The following is a 21,436-nucleotide window of genomic DNA, read 5'->3' as shown; positions in this document are numbered from 1 at the left end:
CACTGTGTTCAAACATGGCTAAATGAGCATAATGATGAAGTGGACCATCTAACGTGGTGTCCTCAGTCAGCTGATCATTGAGCCTTTTGAATATCATTGAGCCTATGTGGGGTTTTTTGGAGAAAAAAGTCCGTGATCGGTTCCCTCCTCCACGCACACTCTCTGAACTCGAGACAGCCCTGCAAGAGGAATGGCTGCAAATTCCTATGAACTTTGTTCAAGACCTTTATTTGTCAATCCCACGTCGAATGCAAGCTGTCATTCGGGCCAAAGGTGGCCCAACTCCTTATTAATAAAATATTTTCATTTTTTCACAGGTGTTCCTATTATTTTGTCCTATACCTGCATATACCTATATTGTACATGTATACACATATTATATTGTTCATAAATAAATCGTACATGCATGCATGGGACATATATTGTACAGACAATGTATGTATGTTTGTACAAACAACAAGTACTTGTATATACATGCGTACATGAACATGAATATATACATTTTACAAGCACAAATATTTGCATAAAAAGCAACCATATTCATTGTGTACATATATTCAGGACATATACAGGAACATATATTCATTGTGTATAAATGTACATGTCTACATTGCTTGCACATACATACGTAATCATTAGCTATATACATACGTACGTATATTTTATACATACAATACAAGTGTATGTGAGTGAAACTAAAATGTCTGTACATATGCATTAGATAAATACCTATGTACATACATTTTCGTTACATTCATTCGTACTTATTGTTTGTAAATACGTACAAAATGTATCATTATACCATATATTATACTATCATTGTGAAATATAATCATATATAGGTATACAATAGTCTTGTAATCGTATATTTAGATTACATGTACTCGTATATTTTGATTACTTGCAATCATGATTACAAGTAATTGATTACAGTAATTGGTTATGTAATCACGATTACAATTGTAATCAAAATTATGAATGTTTGTAATCATGATTACAAGTAATTGATTACTGTAATAGAGTACTGTAATCACGATTACAGTTGTAATCAAAGTTTGTAATCATGATTAAAGTAATTGATTACTGTGATTGAAATATGTAATCGATTACATTTTTGTTCTACTCTGATGTAATCAAAAATTATGATTACTTGTAATCGCGTAATCATGATTACAAGTAATTGATTACNCAAGACCTTTATTTGTCAATCCCACGTCGAATGCAAGCTGTCATTCAGGCCAAAGGTGGCCCAACTCCTTATTAATAAAATATTTTCATTTTTTCACAGGTGTTCCTATTATTTTGTCCTATACCTGCATATACCTATATTGTACATGTATACACATATTATATTGTTCATAAATAAATCGTACATGCATGCATGGGACATATATTGTACAGACAATGTATGTATGTTTGTACAAACAACAAGTACTTGTATATACATGCGTACATGAACATGGATATATACATTTTACAAGCACAAATATTTGCATAAAAAGCATATATTCATTGTGTATAAATGTACATGTCTACATTGCTTGCACATACATACGTAATCATTAGCTATATACATACGTACGTATATTTTATACATACAATACAAGTGTATGTGAGTGAAACTAAAATGTCTGTACATATGCATTAGATAAATACCTATGTACATACATTTTCGTTACATTCATTCGTACTTATTGTTTGTAAATACGTACAAAATGTATCATTATACCATATATTATACTATCATTGTGAAATATAATCATATATAGGTATACAATAGTCTTGTAATCGTATATTTAGATAACATGTAATCGTATATTTTGATTACTTGCAATCATGATTACAATTAATTGATTACAGTAATTGGTTATGTAATCACGATTACAATTGTAATCAAAATTATGAATGTTTGTAATCATGATTACAAGTAATTGATTACTGTAATAGAGTACTGTAATTACGATTACAGTTGTAATCAAAATTTGTAATCATGATTAAAGTAATTGATTGCTGTGATTGAAATATGTAATCGATTACATTTTTGTTCTACTCTGATGTAATCAGAAATTTTGATTACTTGTAATCGCGTAATCATGATTACAAGTAATTGATTACAAAGCAGTAATTATCTGTAATCAATTACAGTTGTAATCGATTACTGTAATCGACGCCCAACTCTGCTATCTACCAACCTCCGCCAGTATATATCGTGTAGGGAACAACATCGGCATTACTCCCGTGCAAGATGCCTACTGCACTATTTTGGATGACAATTTGCTTCCTACGTTGTGGCAGTTTTACGGGGTGAACCCATGTTATTTCCAGGACTACAATGTCAGCTGTCATGTTGCGAGGGTCACCAAGGCTTGGTATAGTGCCAATGGGGTTAATCGAATGGACTGGCCTGTCCAGACCTGAACCCTATCGAGAACCTCTGGGACGAGTAGGATCGCCGAATTAAGGGGTGTATTACCGGTCCAAAATCGGTGAAGGAACTTACATGTCTTCTCCAAGCCGAGTAGAAGAAAATACCACTATCTGTCACACAAGGACTTGTGGAAAATATGCCCCGGAGGGTTCACGCTGTAATTGCCTCTCATGGAGGCTCTACCAACTATTGATTATGAATAAAGTTTGTTTTTCTTTTCAATCACACGTGTCCAAATACTTATTGGTAGATAGTGTAGTATTTACTCTGCTCGGTCTCATTTTCTCTAATTACTATTTACCGGTACATATTCTGATTGCTACTTACGATTATTCTGATTGCTACTTACTCAGATCGACAGTATTATTATTATTTTAGTCTATTTGTTTTGATCGTACAAAATAGAACAGTTTGCGTCTTAAATTAGATTTCCTGGGCAAATCATTGAACTGAATCATTAATAACTTCATTTTAAAAAAATACAGATAAATTATGTTGAATTGGTATCATCAAGTTAAAATATAGAGAGAGCGCTTCCCTTTCGACAAAATATGTGTCATTTAACATTAAATGATCAAATACAAATTTTACTCAGGGTAAAGCACAAAAATATTGCATCTCTTTCAAATAAACTAGACTGTCCATAATGCTTTTTATTAAATTTAGGAACTTTATTTACTTTGTTTTTAAAATAAAAGAAATATTTACGATTAACTTTTGAAAAAAATAATTAAAGGTTTTTGTGAAGTTAGGCTATAGGCTAGGCTTTATATAGCTTTATGTTTAAAAAGTGGTCTTAACATCAGAAAGTGAGCTCCACTGAGAAATAAGGAATTTTAATGACGTCACGCACTGTTGTTCATAACTGATTTGCCGGCAATTTCAAACATTTATCATTGAACAATATCTTCGTTTGACAGTCGATTCTTTCTATTATTATTTACTTTTGAATAATGCGCTGTACCGAGATGTAAAGGTAATTATTAAAATGGACCTAATGTGTCAATTTTCAAATTCTCCTAAAATGAGGAACTAAAAGAAAAATGTATATATTTGACGGCATACCTGCAAGTGACGTAGTGTGGGTATCTTTTTCCTGATGAGTTATTAAAACGTTGCATTAGTTTACGTTAGCAATTGTTCTTTCCATTCTATTTCGAGAGGGTAAAGCCCGTCAAGTACCTTACAAAGTAACACATTCTATATTCTCTCACAAAGATTCTTTCATTATATATTTACACGAAGACAGGCACGAAGCCATGTAGAACATAAACAAACTTATTCTACATTGAAGTTGCCAGGTACACAAAACAAATGTATATCATGGTTACAGTAAAATACATAAACAAGTAATAAATGATCTAAGCTTAATAAAAGAAGTAGACAAGAAAGAATTAAACTTCAACAAATTCGGTGCGGCTCTGTATTTTATTAACTTAACGTTCATTAACATTCTCAGTTATGTAGAGCTCAACTAATGCGCCATTTTGCTGATAATAATTAGCTGGCGCTGACGTCATAGGCCGAATGTCTTCTTCCTCTTCTTGGAGTGCAAGTATCCAATTAAATGCGGCTGTTATCGAACAACAGCTAATATTCGACTAAGTGTTCCTTTTTAATATTCGTTTTTGCAAAATTTATTAAAAGCTTCTTAATTGTATCATGAAAGAATGTTTTGTTCGTTAGCGAATGTTGTCATACAAAATTATCAAAGAATTTGGTCAGGAAATATTTATGAATTTGTCACGCGTAAATATTTATGTATTCATTCTAAATATGAAACCATCTTCGCAAGTAAATATCAGATGACATTAAAGAACTGAAATTTTTATCATTTTTCAAAACTAGTAAAATATACAACTTAGTTATATTTCTAAAACATAAATGACAATGTTGATTGGTTCTTGAAACTTATTTATTTTTAACGATAGCATATTTTTTATGATTTAAATTTCATAAATATTTATACCTAAAAGTATAAAAATTCAAGAGCATAAATGATATCTAAAAAAGAAACTTAAATTTTGAGGAAAAAAAGCTATTTAAATTTTTTGGATGATATATAAATTAATTTTTGGGAATTAATTGTTAAATTTTCACATGGCTTGATTCCTTCTTACGCAGATAAATTGCTTATGTGCATCTTTTGAAGTCTTAAATAATTTTTAACTTCATTGAAATTCATTATTAGGTTTTTGTAATTTAATTTTAAGGTGTCATGGCGTCCGAATGTTGACAAAAGTATCAGCAAAAAATTTATTTCTTAAATTTAAATTTTAAATAATTTCAAACACACTAAAAAAAATTCTTCTCTCAATCTGTATAATGTATAAAGTTTAGAGAGCAAAAAGTTTTTCCAGCAGAAACAAAACTTTTTCACGTTTTATGTTTACATATGTTATTTGAATCCCTTGGGATTTTTTTTCTGAAGATAGAACTAAAGTAATTTTTTTCAATCATCTTAATTTACTTTAGGAAATTATGCGTTGATTAAGCTTCCACTAAATTATTAAAAATGTTATATTTGCGAATTTAATTTCGTTTTCAGACTTTTTTTTCTTTTTTGCACAAAAATAACCATAGAAAATGATCTAATGTATGTAAGCAAATGGATGCACAGATTCATAGCAGTAATCATTATGCTAATTCTTTTTTTAAAAAAATAATGTAAAAACTTGCAGCTTTAACGATTTAAAAGTTAAAAAATTTTGTACACTTTTTTGGGAAAATATCTGCATCTATTATCACAAAAAAACAAAAAAAATTATTACAGAAAGGTACTAACTCGAAAAGATTAATTACTCATAGCCACCCCTTGGCAAGCCACTACATATGATTTTTATACAAGTTTAAAATGCATATGCTCTAAATAAGGAAAAACCTTACCAGTATGCCCTAAATAAGGGCGGGGCGGGATAAAATTGTTCCATGTACATATATGATGCCTTGGCGTTTCTGGTTGGCACGCGGCAGATCCCGATACGGACATATCCTCCATTGTTTTTTTTTTTTTTTTAATGTTAAAAAAATCTGAAACATAATACTAATTTTTCAAACAATTAAGGGGTGAGTGAGTCTGTAAAAACACTTTCTTATTTTATATAAAACAGGTTTTAATGCTATGCATACTCGCCTTCTTTAATGTAATTTAACTGATTTTGAATTTTTTTGTTGTTCCCTCCTTTAGAATTGATTTACGGCTTCAAATAAGAGTATTTTTTCATTTTTAATTATAAAAAATTTTTAAAACATACAATATGTTTTGTCCCAAATTAACATTTCATATTAACTAAATACTGATTTGCAAACAATTTTTTTACTACGTTAAATTTCATTCTTAGCATTGATAACAACTAGTGAAAAGTATTAGTTAAATTTTAAAAATCAAATGATATTATTATTGGTAAAAAATCTGCTTTAATTTCTGTAACAGTATTGTAATTTCTTTATTTGTCTCTTTTCTTACTTAATGTTATGTATTTTTCTCATTCTCGTCATTTTTTTTTCTCTTTCAAATCTATCATTTCTTATTTCCTAATATAGTATGATTAAATCCATATATTTCATTATATATCAGAAAATAAGAAATGATTTGAATGAGGTTCCTACTTTTGATGATATCCTTCTTTTGATATTAAAATTAATTTTAATAAATCATGACTTAAAAGTGAAAGGAAATTTTTTTTTATTAAATTATTTTCTATTTTTCATAAAAATAATAACTAGTCCTGCATGTTTATCTGAATTATAACGTGATAAACACCATTAATTTAATCTATCAAAAAACTAAACCTTCACTACCTTTTGACTTTTAAGTGTTAATAAATGATCTAAAGCAAAAATATTTAACTTCGATCAAATAAGATATGAACTATTTATAATAGTTTTCTCAATCTGACTTCCTTTCACAAATCTGACCTACCACTTTCCCTGCCGTGGGTGGCGTCACAAATTTACTGAGAGGGCTATCGGAAGTAATCTATCTATCAACGTTGTTTAAAAGTTAAAATTAGTCTGTGTTAAATACAGTTGTTGTCAAATAATTTGCTCGTTTAAATTATATTTTGTTACTTTGACATTATATGAATGCTATTCTTATAAATAATTTCCCTGTAAAAGTTGTTAATTTTACAAAAAATAAATACCATTGTTATAAAATAATTTGCCAATTAAATGCAAAATAGCTTTAATTTTGTTAGTTTCCCAAATTCAAAAACAATTGTTATGTAAAATATTAGAGTTAGTTTCAGAACTATTTATATGTAAAATAATTTTTAACTCAAACTGTTTATTGATAAATGGCATTACTTATTCTGTTATGATATCCCTGTCAGGAAAATGCAAAGAGTTTGTGTGTAAAGACAGTCGTTATTGTATGAGCTCTTTAGACAACGCATGCTCAGAAGTACGAAATTATTGCATCGACAAATCACTTGTGTGCGACGGATATCCTAACTGCAGCAATGAAGACTATTCTGATGAAGATAGATGTAAGTAGAAATTTATTAGATGCATGGTGTATAATTTTATAGAAATATTATACAAAAGACTTCTTTTTAACGACCTCCGTTTAACCGAATAGAACAAAAATTATCAAATAGCAAAAATTGTAATAAGTAAATTAATGTATAAATGAAATAGAATAAATAAATAAAATGGAATAGAAAATAAATAACATAGACTAAATAGATAAATTAAAAAAAGAAAAATGATAAATAATTAATAAATCATTAAAGCACCCAGCAATAAAATTTAAGTTAACTTAGGTTAACTTAAGGAAAGAGAAATACGGTGATTCAGGATGCAGTCAAAAAACAACTTGCATATCCTTACAGAAAATCTCGTCAGAAAATTAGTCAGCCGTTTAGTTATACTTTATACATTTGTTCAGACATTTTTTCCCTTGAAACAGTTGCAAATGCATCAGCAACGAGTGAAATTAGAATTTTGGTATTCGCATCATCATTTGAATACAAATAACGAATATTCGTAAATTTGCAACGTTATAACAATGTTCTTCACTATCACATTCAAAACCACACTATAGTATTAAAATTAAATACCATTTGGCTGTACTGTTAGTGGGAATAGCAACTTTAATCTTTCGACGTTAGAGATGGATTATGGGATTGTGATAGAGACTTCAAAATAATCTATCAATATGTACTCCTATTTTAATGCATTTAATGTCGGAATCATGATATATGCTGATCCTAAATGTTCTCCCCTCGACATTGAATTTACAATCGGATCTATTCAAAAGAGAATAAATAAAAGATTTGTAATGTTGTTGTTTTTTTCCTATTTCAATTTCGATGTAAAAATCACTTCATAATTCTTTAGGTATTCATAAAAAAATGTCTACACTTGATAAGACATTTTGTTGACAAGTAATAATAATTATTTACCGTGGATTTACCCGTAATAATCGTCATTTCAAATATTTATACTGAAAAATAATTTAAACAGGGTGTATCGTAAACACTGCTCTTAATATGTATCTTTTAGAATACTCATCAAAAATAAAAACAAAAAATGTACTCATTGGGGGGAAAAATTAACATTCAAGCAATGGGGAAAAATTGCTATCGGTATCTGAAAAATCGCGGTATGGGAAGCCATTGTGATAAACATCAGAACAAGTTTTATTGGAGATTGAAACTCGAAATTGATTCCAATCATCATTCAACTTTTCTCTATTTCCTCCCACTTCCCGCAATCAAACTTGTTTTATTGTTCATTAAATCCGTCTTCCTCTACTGCGATTTCTCAGATTTTGATAATTTTTTTGGGGGTGTTTTTTAGGTTGAATATTAATTGACCATCCTCTATCTGCATTCATTTTTCATAAAAATTCTAATTATTCATGCAAAGGTCCAACTTAAAGAAACACTCCGTATGCCAACTAAAGACAAATAATAAAAGTTGTAATTTTATCCTAATCCACTATCGAGAAAGTGAAAGAGGAGGAACTGTATTCACAACTAAATATTAATTATTCCAAAAAAGCATGAAAGTTGGTGATTATTTGAAACACAGCATGAAATGTTTCATCGACTCTGTTTCAGGTAATATTCCACTGTTGGCGGGTTGTGGAGCAGCAGGTGGAATACTCCTGTTAAGTTTTTTAATTGGATTTTGTCTGTACAGAAGACAGAGCAACCTTCATGAACACCTGTCTCATTCCCATTCACTGAACATGCAGCTGAGGCAGTTGGAACACAGCCCTTCCTATTCCGGCAGGACACCCTTCTATCCAGACATACCTCCTTCAAGCATCAGGTTAAAATATTTCCCACTTTTCTCTTCCCAATCTTGTCATATGCAAGTGTTACAAACTAGGGAGGGAGGTGAAGCATACCATAAATGTTTAGAACAACATTGCAACTCATGATGTGAGAAAAAATATTGCCGCCGAGAATGCTTTAGAAATTTTTCGGAAAAAATGTTTGAATAACAATTTGTTTGATTGTCCTTTTATCATAATCAAACAAAACAGACAGATAACAATAAATCGGATGATATTCAAGCAGTTAATTGTGAGAAAAACCGTTTGCTTTCCCCTAATACGATTAAACAATCAGCATTTCATCGCACCAACTAGGCCCACCTAATGAAGTTCCTTGCAGATGGGTACATATTATAGCAGAGAGAGCCAATCTGTCACTCCCATGACCGACAGCACGGAGGTTCAAGTTCCAGCATTTACACTAGGGGTGCACAACCTGCGGCCCGCCTTCCCTATATGTGCGGCCCGCGGCCGCAATCTGAACAAAATTTTTAAAGCAAAAACCATTTTTTTTTTCTTGAAAAATAAAATTCAGTAATGTGAAATTTACGCATATAAGTTTTTGACGCACCCAAACTCAATCTATATAGTCGATCGATATAGTTTTTAAATGGTTAACGCTACGGATTTACGCATAGTTTTGAAAATCCCTATATTTTTAATACGTCATTACTACGATGTACGAATTTTAGTTATCACTTTTGACGCTCTTCGTGTGTGCCGATTTCATCTTAAATATAATGACTTTTCGGTAGTTATTGCAACCCATTTTCACATCGCGATTTTTGAAAGTTATGAAACGCTTTATTTGATCAAACTTCATGGAAAATCTCATACTGACTTTGTATCGACTTTTGATCCTTCTTTCGGCTGTTATTTCTACGCATTTCATTAAAATTTTGATATTTTAGCACGATATTATTGCGAATCGCTCATTTAAATAACCATTTTTGACGCCGTTTATTGGTACCAATTTTATCGCAAATCAAATTATTTTTCAATCGTTACTTTGGCAATTATTGCTACACATTTCTAAGAGGTTTTGAAAGTTCCAATATTTTTATATGCTATTGTGACACTTCAATTTCGAATCCCGCATTCAAATACATGAATTTTGACACGCTTTATTTACACCAATTTCATCGTAAATATAAAGGGATTTTGATAATTTTTTTGGTAGTTATTACTACGCTTTTCTCCGTGATTTTAAAAAAAATCTGATAGTTTTAATACTATAATTTGACAGCACTCGAATTTTGAATCGCGCATTAAAATAATACTTTTTACGTGCTCGTGTGGCGATTTTTACATAATATAAGAGCTTTTTCGAACGTGTTTTTTTTTCTTTCCCGTTATTACTGCATTTTTAGTCGTGACTTAGAGTATCTTGATATTTTAACATGATATTACAACTCTTGAATTTCGATTCTGTTTTAATTTTTTTTTGTAACTTAATTACGTATCTCAGCAATTGCACATCGCATTTCGTATTAACATTACCGAGATTCAAAAATCACTCATCGCGATTCGTATTCACGAGATTTAAAATCACATATCGCGATTTGTGTTCTGGAGTGTAAAATATCATACGTTGCTACTCTTCTCGCAATTCAAAAATCATACACCGCTATTCATATTCATGCGATTTAAAAACCACATACCCCGATTCATATTCACGCATTTTAAGAATCATAGGCTGTGAGTCGTCTTTTCGTAATTTAAAAACCACACATCTCAATTCGTATTCACGCGATTTGAAAACTACGCATGGCGTTTTTTATTTACGCAATTTAAAAATCATACATAGCAATTCGTATTCAAGCGATTTAAAAATAACGCATTGCTATATGTATTTACTCGATTTAAAAATCGGGAAAGGAAGAACACCATCTAGGACAGATTCCAAAACTGATTTTATTTGCTCTAAGTTTAATACTACCTACAACAACACCTTCTGTCGGAAGATTGTTTTCCAGAATTAATTTGCCTGTTCAAAATTGCAGAGCAGTCTTTAAAAAAATCATTAAATTTTCATTTAATGGCCCAAAAAAGTTATCATATTACCAAGTAGCAACATCTGAAAATTTTGCAAATTACGGGATAACCATTACGAAATTTTTTAAGCCATTTTATATCATTCATGATCATATGCTGGGAAATGATTTGTATATCATAAAATTTTAGCTGTAAAGAAATGTAATCAAGATAAGTTTCGTAAAGTAGGTACATTTTATCAATTGTTAATATATATCTGTATGAATTGTAAATAGGAAGTGTCATATTAAAAAAAAATATTCGTCATAAAAAGTTGTGAACAAGTATCTTAATAGTTCTTTTAATATTAAGGAAAACAGTTCCTACAAAATTAATATTTTCTTTCTTTTTTTTTCTTACATCTCTTAGCCCCTTCCTCTTATAATTAATTTAAAATAAAATAAAAATGTTTTAAAGTTAAAGTATATTCTCTACTAAATGCTAAATCTTATTTTCCGCTGAGGGGGTTTTGGTATAATTAAAATCATTTTTAACCCTTTAAACTGTCTTTAAATCAAAGTATTCAGCTTGCATTTCTTTATATATAAGAAGAGAGTGGAATGATAACACATAGCCAATCACAGAAGACTTCTGGTTAGCAACGCACAAAACAGTCAATCAAAATTGAGAACGCATGTGAGTGTAAAGGTAATAATTTTTAATAATGCCGTCTGCAGAAATGTTACAACTAAACTTACCAGCTAAATCTTGTTGCGATTTTTATTTTGTATTGAATGTGTGAAATATATTGAACAGAGCTTACTTTAAAATACTTATCTTTTATAAAAACTGGATCGCCGTGAATATCTTAGGGGATATCAACAGCGACATAGGGCTGAACATAATTTAGCAGTACAAAATCACCGGGAAAATAATCGCAGTACTATCAATACGCGACAGCGAAATGCGCGGCGAAGAAACGTTGAAGAGTCAAGATGTTTAAATGAAAACGAATAATATTGAAAAGAAATTGATAAAAAATTTTGTATATAAGGAGGTTTTGTAAATAATTCTTAATTTTATCATTGTTTTTNAATGTGTGAAATATATTGAACAGAGTTTACTTTAAAATACTTATCTTTTATAAAAAATGGATCGCCGTGAATATCTAAGGCGATATCAACAGCGACATAGAGCTGAACATAATTTAGCAGTACAAAATCACCGGGAAAATAATCGCAGTACTATCAATACGCGACAGCGAAATGCTCGGCGAAGAAACGTTGAAGAGTCAAGACGTTTAAACGAAAACGAATAATATTGAATAGAAATTGATAAAAAATTTTGTATATATGGAGGTTTTGTAAATAATTTTTAATTTTATCATTGTTTTTTCTTACTTTTAATTGTTTTTTACTTACTTTCAAAAAATCGCTCAGCCAAAAATATTAATTAACAGTTCATATTTGTTTGAGATATTTCTTAATTAATGCATAAAAGTGCAAATCATTGGTACAGAAAATGATGTGAAAAGAAAAATCAATGAAAAATGTACATAGCTAGGTTTTGTGAATATTCAGAGATCTATTGTAAATAATTTTTAATTTTATTGTTTTCACCTTATTTTTTTATAACAATTCAGACAAAAATGTCTATTGATCATTGATAACATAATTTTTTCATTTTACATTTTTTTTTTTATTAGTATTCAATATGACAAAAAAATTAAATAGCTTAATTTAATTTGTCGAATTTCAGTTACACATGTTTTTATTATATAATTTGCTTTTTGTCTGATTGAAACTAAAATATTTTGTCAGTTGACAGTATTGTAGTTAATTGGGCAATTACTTGCAATGGGTTTTGCTTTTGGAATATTACATGTTTTTATTTGTTTGCCATATTTTAAAGTTTTTTTTTCATTAGGTTTTAATTGTTTTCAGTTTAAAATTTGAATTACTGGAGGAGGGGAGATGAAGCACCATATAGGGAGCGTCCGGCATCCTATAAGATCAACAATGATTTGAGTTAGTAGGGGTAAAAATGTATATGGGTTTCCCCCTGTCGAAATTGGCGACTTATGTTTGGCGCCTTTCCTGATTGCGCGGAACACCGTGGTAACAGGAATGGCTGCCAAAATATAATGATATTTCAATAAAACATTGGAAAATTTCAACAAAACTTTATAAAATTACAATGAACCCGATATGAGCAAAATTAAAAAACCCAAGAAAATGCCTTTTGAATCAAAACAAAAATTCAGAAAGAAAAAGTAAACACAGAAAGAAAAGGAAAAAAAACAACTCAGTTCTTCCTTAAGCTTGAATATCCTCAGATTTAGGTGCACCGAATTCTCTAATAGCAGTTAGATACTGTCTGAATTTATCATGAATGGAATCTGTGTACCTCCATCGCCACATAAATTCGGCGAAATACGAGTCGAAAATTGCGTCTGTGGTACCGAACTGGCGATGACATTTTTTTCTAAAGTCCCTTTTTATGGCTGCCCACATACCTTCGATCTTATTGACCAGAAGAAAAAGTAATCTTACCAGCCGGTATCCAACTTAGAACTAGCGGACCTCTGAAATCACATATTAAAAATAACGCTAAAATCTAAACCAATCAGAATCACGATTGGGTTTCAACATCGCCCAGCTTGGTGATCAACCTCGATCACAACTTGGTGAGAATCAAGTGGCACCCTCAAATATAGTCAATCCGAGTTGGGCTCTGCCACGTGTGTTTCGAATACGGAGATTTATCTCCAGCTAATGCCCTATAGTAATGTGTTAAATAATATTGCTTCCTCGCTTTATATAAGTTTAGATTATTATTTGTAGTAAAATTGCTTTATATAAGTTTATAATGCTGATAACAAGGACCTCTGACATATTACAATCCTATCATATTCTCTCTATGGGATGTTGGTTCAGAAAAATTGGCAGCTAATGGAAAACGACTTCGATTTTGTTCGCGAAGCGAACAAAAATGTAATTGCGTAGCAGTGATCAGGGGTTGGCGAGCGGTCGTGAGNTGGCGAGCGGTCGTGAGAGGGGGGGGGGGAGCCCTCTAGTATTTTAATAACTAGAATATTTATTTTTTTAAATATAATTCTATGAGCAAATTCTTTAATGTTAAAAGTTTTGTTTTAATAGACTTTTGTATATGATAAAAAAATTTAAGATGATTATTAAGATTTAATTAAAGATTTAATATGAATTTCATAACAAATATAAAAACATGAATTTTCCCATATTTTTTAATTATTTCAATTTATCTAAATTTTTCCTCATTAATTGATTCTGATTTTCTGATTCTGTTTTTTTTCTTAAGTAATCAGTTTTGTAGTTTCTAATTTTGAACATTTGAAAGTATTTAATTTTATGAAAAGATATTACGAGGTTAACTGAAAAAGGAATTTAGTGCCTAAAACAATGATGTTTGTATAACAATTGCTACCAACAAATGATGTCCATATGTCTGTCTAAATACCTAATCATGCGGCTCTGCATTGGTCAATCTGTTGTGCATGCGGCCCTTCACTGAAAAAGGTTGTGCACCCCTAGTTTACACCACAACATTTCCTTCAACACATAAAGAGTTTCCATTGCCCTGCACTCCCGATTTTGTGATCCTGGGCTATAAGAATACGATACTCTCATTCGCGCATATGTGGCAGCACCACAAAATTTCTAAACTATCTCCAATGCCTACTTAAGTTTTTTTACGGTATTGAAACCATGCTAGTTGTAAATGGTTTAAAAAAATATAGTGTTTCCTTCATGCTTTTTTAACCATACTAGTTGCGAACAGTTTCGAAACCCGTCATGGTAAAAACTGTTCCTTACCATAAATTTTATGGATGAACTGACTTTTCCTGAAAAAAAACAGCTAAATCTAGGCTTATTAAAATGCAATTTTGAGAATATTTATTCTAAAAAAGTACTGCCCTAAATGTGCATGAACAGCCAATTCATAAGTAGGAAAGCGCCTTAATTGGCGAAGAATGATAATTCCGGTCATGATTTGCTATCCAATTCTCAATCCTTACGATCTGCCCAACTTTCACTCAAGCTTGCAACCACTGCAATGAGTATCTATTTATCGGATGTTCTGCTTCTGAAATAGAGTTTAATCTCTAGCCCTTAAAACTTTTCCTAATTCTTGGGGGATTCTCTCGATAAAGTTAGTAATCCCATGTTTTTACTATTAATATTCCATATTATAAAACTGCTGTATATATCGAAGTGGCGCAGAACAACGCGTTCAACCATCAAGCTAATCTCCATAGTTAGAATTTATATAAATTTTTTGGTACATTTTACAGCGAACTCATTTCAGAAGTTGTGTGTAACTCAACCTAACGTATATTAATAATTGAAATAAAGGAAAGGTTATTTCTTCGGAAAAATGAATACTCATGTTTGTTTGTTTTTCGCAAAAAGCTTTATTGTTATACCAAGAAAATTTCTTTGTTCTCACCCTGTACGTTTCACCTTTTTGTAAAGGAAAAATAGGGGCGAGCTGATTACCGTCAATAAAAAAACAAATGATGCATTGTTTTCGATATATTCGTTTATGCTGAATCAAGTGGAACGGATTTTGGGACAAAAAGATAGAGAGTTGAGAAGTTTTATGAACAAAATGTCAGTTGTTTGGCATCGGGGCCTATACAAATTAAATAATGTTTTCTGAGTAATTTTGTTATCGAGTGAAATCAAACTTCAGTCAATAAGACTCAAAAATTCGAAGGGTTTTTGAATATGAAAAATAACATTGTGAACATTTTTAGACTTTTCATATTGATATAAGTATCTAGACCAAAGACGTATTGTTTCTTATCCATTTGAGTGAGCTGAAACAAATTTAAAAACAATATAGCCAACAAAGGAAAGGGTAAAATTTTGTGCCATGTAAACTAAATATTAAAAAAAAAAATGTGAATAAAGCACAAATGAAAGTGCATAAAAATACTTGCCATGCAATAGTATGTCTATTTATGTACTTCCATTTGGGTTTTATCCACTTTTTTTTTTACTTTAGGTATAACCAGTAGTTAGAAACTTGCAAATAAGTACTTTTTTGTACTTGTTTTGTGTTTTGTTTCCATCAATCACAGAGTGGTATCACTTCTAAGTCTTCCATTTATCCTAACGAAATACATATAAGTATTTCATTAGCTTAAACTGAAAATTCAGATGTGTTAATCGATACAAGTCAACCGTTGTACATAAAAAGATTATTACTTCGATACTATCTTCTCTAATTTCATCTCATTGAATGCAACGTCATTCGTCTGCATAGATGATATTCTCCTCCCCCCTCCCCTCAACAACAAACGAAAAGAATATGTAAGGAAGCTTTTGCAGGTGTCAATTATAAAGACATAAGAAAGCTTTCAGTTAAAAGCCCTAGATGTTAATTTTCTGAAAAAGTTACATTATACTAGACTTTTCACTAAGTAGATTTTTTTTGGAATTGAACCGAATCTAAAAAGCCAGTTACTTAAGCAAGTACCACGAGTCCCTATGTTTTTCTTTCTTTTAATCCTTTCTTCTTTTTTTTATTTTTTTATTCTAGAATCTGTGTAAAGATTCTAATGAAAAGCAGCTAACAAGATACTCTCCTAACGAGCACCGAACATAAAGAAAAGAGTGGAGGGGGGGGCTTCACTACTTTTTTGCTTTTATTTGAACATTTCTTTAGATGAAGTAGTAACGAAGCTAAATCTTCATTTTTTTTCCTTTCTAGGGTCGATAAGCGTTCTTTGCGCTAAAAGAATGTCACACAAGTCACAACTCTAGAAAAGAAGATATGCTCTTCAACTACTAGGATGAGCTGAACAATACGTATGTTCTAACGATCGATATCAAAATTTTTTTCATCCCCTGTTTCTTTGCCATCGGGTCAAGTTTGAATGGGGCGCAAAATGTGGTTTTTATGGGCTGTTTATATGGATGCTCATAGATAAATGAAGGGTCCTGATTTACTTTTTAATCCTCTACTGCCTGTTGTAAATTTTTAAAACTAGAAATGCAAATTATATAGATTTACAACTTTTACGCAGCTATCACTGAAAATTTTAGAAATATTTCATAAAGAAACATTACTACATAAAGGATCAATTTTATAAGAATTTTTTCAATATAATTCGAATTCGTATACATTTGACAATATTTTCCTAAAACGGAAAAAACACAGAGTAAAACTTAAATCTTTAATCATATTACTGAAGTCAAATTCTTAAATGTAATTGATGATTTGAAGGCTTATTTAAATTATAAATGGTGGCAAAAAGTAAGTTGAAAAAATTTCTGTAACAATTCGTTTGCGGGCAAACTAGCCATGGAGGTTTAAACTACACACGTTTGAGACTAATGGCATGATGGTGCCAATGTGGTTAGCAATTGGAGCCGGCCGTTTTTATTTCCAAAACAAGCTTGTGGTTATCGAGTTGAGTGAACTTCGAGCCACCACTGGGAATAGAACATTTATCCTTCATAATGTTAACATTGCGCACCATAAATGGTGGTAGACATCTTTGAAGTAATGTGTCACGTCCCACAGAGTACTCAGCTTTTTCAATGCAACAACAAAAATTGCATGAACCTTTCAAAACCGTACATAAGATAGGTATTTTATTTTATAAAGATACTTTTACTAAATCAAAAATTTATTTTCAACAAAATTTTAGATAAAGAAAAGCTCTTGTTTTAATTTCGCCATCTAACAATCAAAGTCAGTTTGCTATGTTTTCTGTTTTATAAAATACATCACCATACCGATCAATTTTGTAAAATGAACGTTGAATCGTGAATATTTTTTTAATTAATTTACTAAATTTTTAATCTAAGTGGAGATTATTTAAGCAGAGCAGTGGAGGGTTTACTTGTAGCATTTACAAAACTTTTCGTAGACATTTTTACCTGATCTTAAATAGAATTTATATTTTTAAAGATCGATACGTAGAAAATATTTTCTTTACCTCTTTTATCAATCTTACTAAAAGTGCATTTTTTTTCTTAACTTTGAAGTTCCTTGATGATATTTTATATAAAAAAGAGAAACTGCCTTGTAATAGATTGTATGTGACTTTTATAAAATAAATGTGTATAGAAATTAATTAATTTATCAGCAATTAATCTATTTAAATAATTTGTCAAATAACGTAGCTTATTCTAATGTTCACAGTCGTATTGTCGAGTTGTTGCTGATAATATTGTTTTTTAATAAACAATTTTTCTCATATTAATAGCAATTCTATTTAAATAAACATTTTTTTGCAGTTCAATTTCTTATATTTACTTAACATTTAAACTTCCGGAAACATTAAGAAGTTAAAAAAAGATTTTCTATCCGTTTTGATAACAACGGTGATTGATTAGTGATAACGATTATGTAATAATCAGGTACATGGGGGGTACAAACCATAGTTTCTTTATTACTTGAGCATTATAATTGGGATTACGTGAAATAATGATGGAAGAAATATAATGAATCATTCGAAGCAATCGTGGTTTCTAAGCATAATTTACGATTTTTTTAACATGTAATCGTGATTAAGATCAATCATGATAAGGAGTTGCAAAGGATTATAATTGAATGAAATTATTTAATTACTAGTAATCAAGTAATCATAGCCCACTATTTAAATTACATTTATTATTAAACTGAAATATTTTTGTTGGGAAACCTTTATTTCATTATACGCAACAAAAAATGAAATATCATAAAATTATTATTTATTTATATTGTAAATTGTGTTTCGTGCTATAATATATTGAAAGAAACACTTAAGAAATATACCGCTGATACATTGTAATAGCAAGTAATAAATATGATCACTTGTAATTAATAATCATATAATTACTTTTAATAATGTTTTCCTGCATTCGTTGTCCATGATTAAATAATTAATTGTACGCTTTCATGATTACTTGTAAACGCTGATCATTATTACTTTAAATCATAATAAAATTAATAATGTAATAATTATTATTATTATTATTATAATGTAATAATAATTATTATTATTAATATTTAATTAAGTAATCTTGATAATTAATCATGATATTTTAATTGCGTCAATAACTGCAATCAAAATCATGATTGCATGTAATAACTATTAAAAACAATTCATTACTTTTAACCAATTAAATTTTTATATAACTTTGCTTTTTGAAGCATATTAAAACGAATAAGAGAAAGAAAAAAAAATCTGGTAAAATTACGGTAGTGTGTGGTAATGACATTTCTGGTGACATGATATTGACTATACATCATGCAATATATTCAAGAAATATTACAAAAAACATTGTTGATATCTAAATAAACTAAAAGCATTTGATGACCTTGTCTTTGATGCCAATATTAATATATCAGTACCAAATATTGATCTACGCCAACTATTTAACAAAATATTATGAATTTTATGTTCTCAAAAAAAATATGATTTATTACTTACGGCTATAGGTACTTTTATAAAAAAATAATTCATTTATGTAAAATTTTTCATACGTAATGATTCATAAAGGGTGATTTATGCATTTATTAATAGAGAGGGATTCTAAATAAGTGCTTAAAAATCTACATTTAGGTCAAGAATATGATATGACTAAGGATCATGGATACAGAGTGTATTTCATATAGACCGCCCATTGTATGCATTTTTGGATCGATTAGGGGGACTGGAAAGTAATGTCGTTTCGGCATTAGACATTCGTTGGACTTAAAAACCAATTTATTTGCTTTATTCATTTTCTATCCGGCATTAAAAGGTTGTTGCTAACGAGGGTGAATACATTATTGATTAAAAATAAAATCTTCATAACAATTATCAACTGCACATAAACGACATTACTTTCCGTTTCCCCCAATATATCAAACATGACTGCACATTGGAGATATGGAATGCACGTGGGGAGTCGTAAACTAATATTTAAAAGAGGATAAAATATAATTGCTTAGGAAACGTAAAAAATTTCAGCACAGGCAGGCATGTGTAATAAACAACAAGATAAATTTAATTGCAAGCAGAAACAGTGAAATTTTGAAGGACGATTATTCGAAACAATTTCTAGTCTGAAAAAACCTGTTTTGATGTTCCTAGATTCAATCGTCAAATTTCGATTTTTTTTTTTTACCTCGCTATAAATATTAATTTGCGATTGCCACTATTTATAACTTTTTGCTTACACTTTTCGTATGGATTCTAAAAATGCATATTATGGGCTGATTTGCAAACGAAATTTAAATGCGCTGCATGACCAAGAAAACCAGGCTGGAATACTGGTCGCAATTATGATAATTTTATGGCACAAATACAGGAGTTAACACAAAATTCTTATTCAAAAAAAAGTTTTAAAGCAAGTGAAGCTATAATATGCACTTCCCAAAGTTCTCAAAAATGCAGTTTTAAATAAATGGTTTGTGGGCATATAGCGAACATTGCGCTTCTCCATAGGGTTCTTGCTTGTTATCATGGTCTTGACCTGTATGTAAATTATTTATAAACAATAATTCGGAATCAACCTGTATACCAATTTAATATGTTCTTTAAAGAAAGAAAGAAAGAAATAATAAAATTGCACCAAAAACACTTTTATTGCGAGTGAGTTTATAAAACAGATTGTTCAACTTTTGCACTTTTCTTCTTTATTTCTTTAATGAATATTATAGAAAAATTTCTTCTTAAATATTGTAAACTTTATACTTTCATTATCCTCCAAAGGAGCAATATATTGGACTGCATTTGGTACTGCTTTGAAGCTAAAAAATAATAGTACAATATACTCTCGATATCTCGAAAACCTTGTTTTGTCAAAAATATATTTTCATTGTTGGCATTACATATCTACATAATGTTAATTTCAATTCCTACGCCGAAGCCTTGCCAAAACCTTGTTCTGTCAAATTTTTCTCGAAATAGAAAGGGCATTTTTTCAGAAAAATCTCTATGTAAAATTATTGTAAGCTAATTTAATGCATAAATATTTTTGTCTTACTTTTAAAAATAAAATTATCATTGTTGTATTTAGATTTATAATCAACTATCATTACATAATATTTATTTCTTATGCTTCATGACTTTACTTTTTAGAACGATATTTAAGGATATATTTTTCTACTTTTGAAAAACATTTAGTTCTGAACTTGTTATCTCGAAAACTCGCGATCTCCAAATTTTTTTAGCTTCTCTTCAACTTTGAGATATCGAGAGTATATTGAATATCATTTTTTTCCTGTTTGTATGGCTTTATAAAGCGATTGTCTGTGTAAAAATTCAATTGATTGTGTAATCGTGTAACATATTATGACAAAATGTGAATCGATGCAAAGTAAAAATACCCTACAATATTAAAAAACTTATTGCTAATTAAAATTTATAATTTTTCAGATAATATTTAAAAATAATTAAAAAAAAAGTTTATTAAGTTTTATTAATTTAAATTTTCTCTAAAATTCTCATTTGTTAGTTTATTTTCTTCTTATCTACGTAAACAATGAAATCTCCTAGAAAAGCCAACTCTATGCAGCGACTTCCTCTATTTACGATCATTTTTGGGACCCCCATAATTCGTTCCATAGACTTTGTTCGAAGAGACCATCAAAACTTCTCCCAGCGACCTCTCAAACCTCTGCACCAAACATGAAAAAATATAAAAACAAAAAATTTAACAAAACAAATAAGTAGATAAAAATGTATTCAAAATATTTGTGTGAGACTCTTTATTTAGTGAGTT

The 21,436-nt window shown here is 29.9% G+C and overlaps 1 protein-coding gene across 1 annotated transcript in view; it reads left to right on the top strand.

The window, feature by feature from the left end:
- Positions 1 to 17,985, top strand: part of LOC107439055 (CUB domain-containing protein 2-like) — an 85,183-nt gene extending 67,198 nt beyond the window's left edge. Inside the window, exons 8-10 of the mRNA XM_043047289.2 lie at positions 6,763 to 6,918; positions 8,497 to 8,710; positions 16,446 to 17,985. Of these exons, the coding sequence (XP_042903223.1) occupies positions 6,763 to 6,918; positions 8,497 to 8,710; positions 16,446 to 16,470 (395 nt within the window). The 3' untranslated portion in view covers positions 16,471 to 17,985. The remainder of the gene's footprint in view (positions 1 to 6,762; positions 6,919 to 8,496; positions 8,711 to 16,445) is intronic.
- The last annotated feature ends 3,451 nt before the right edge of the window (positions 17,986 to 21,436 follow it).

The sequence above is a fragment of the Parasteatoda tepidariorum genome, chromosome 10 (genome assembly GCF_043381705.1).
Source record: "Parasteatoda tepidariorum isolate YZ-2023 chromosome 10, CAS_Ptep_4.0, whole genome shotgun sequence".
In the NCBI taxonomy this organism is placed as follows: Eukaryota; Metazoa; Arthropoda; class Arachnida; order Araneae; family Theridiidae; genus Parasteatoda; species Parasteatoda tepidariorum.
This window is presented reverse-complemented; position numbering and strand designations above follow the sequence as displayed.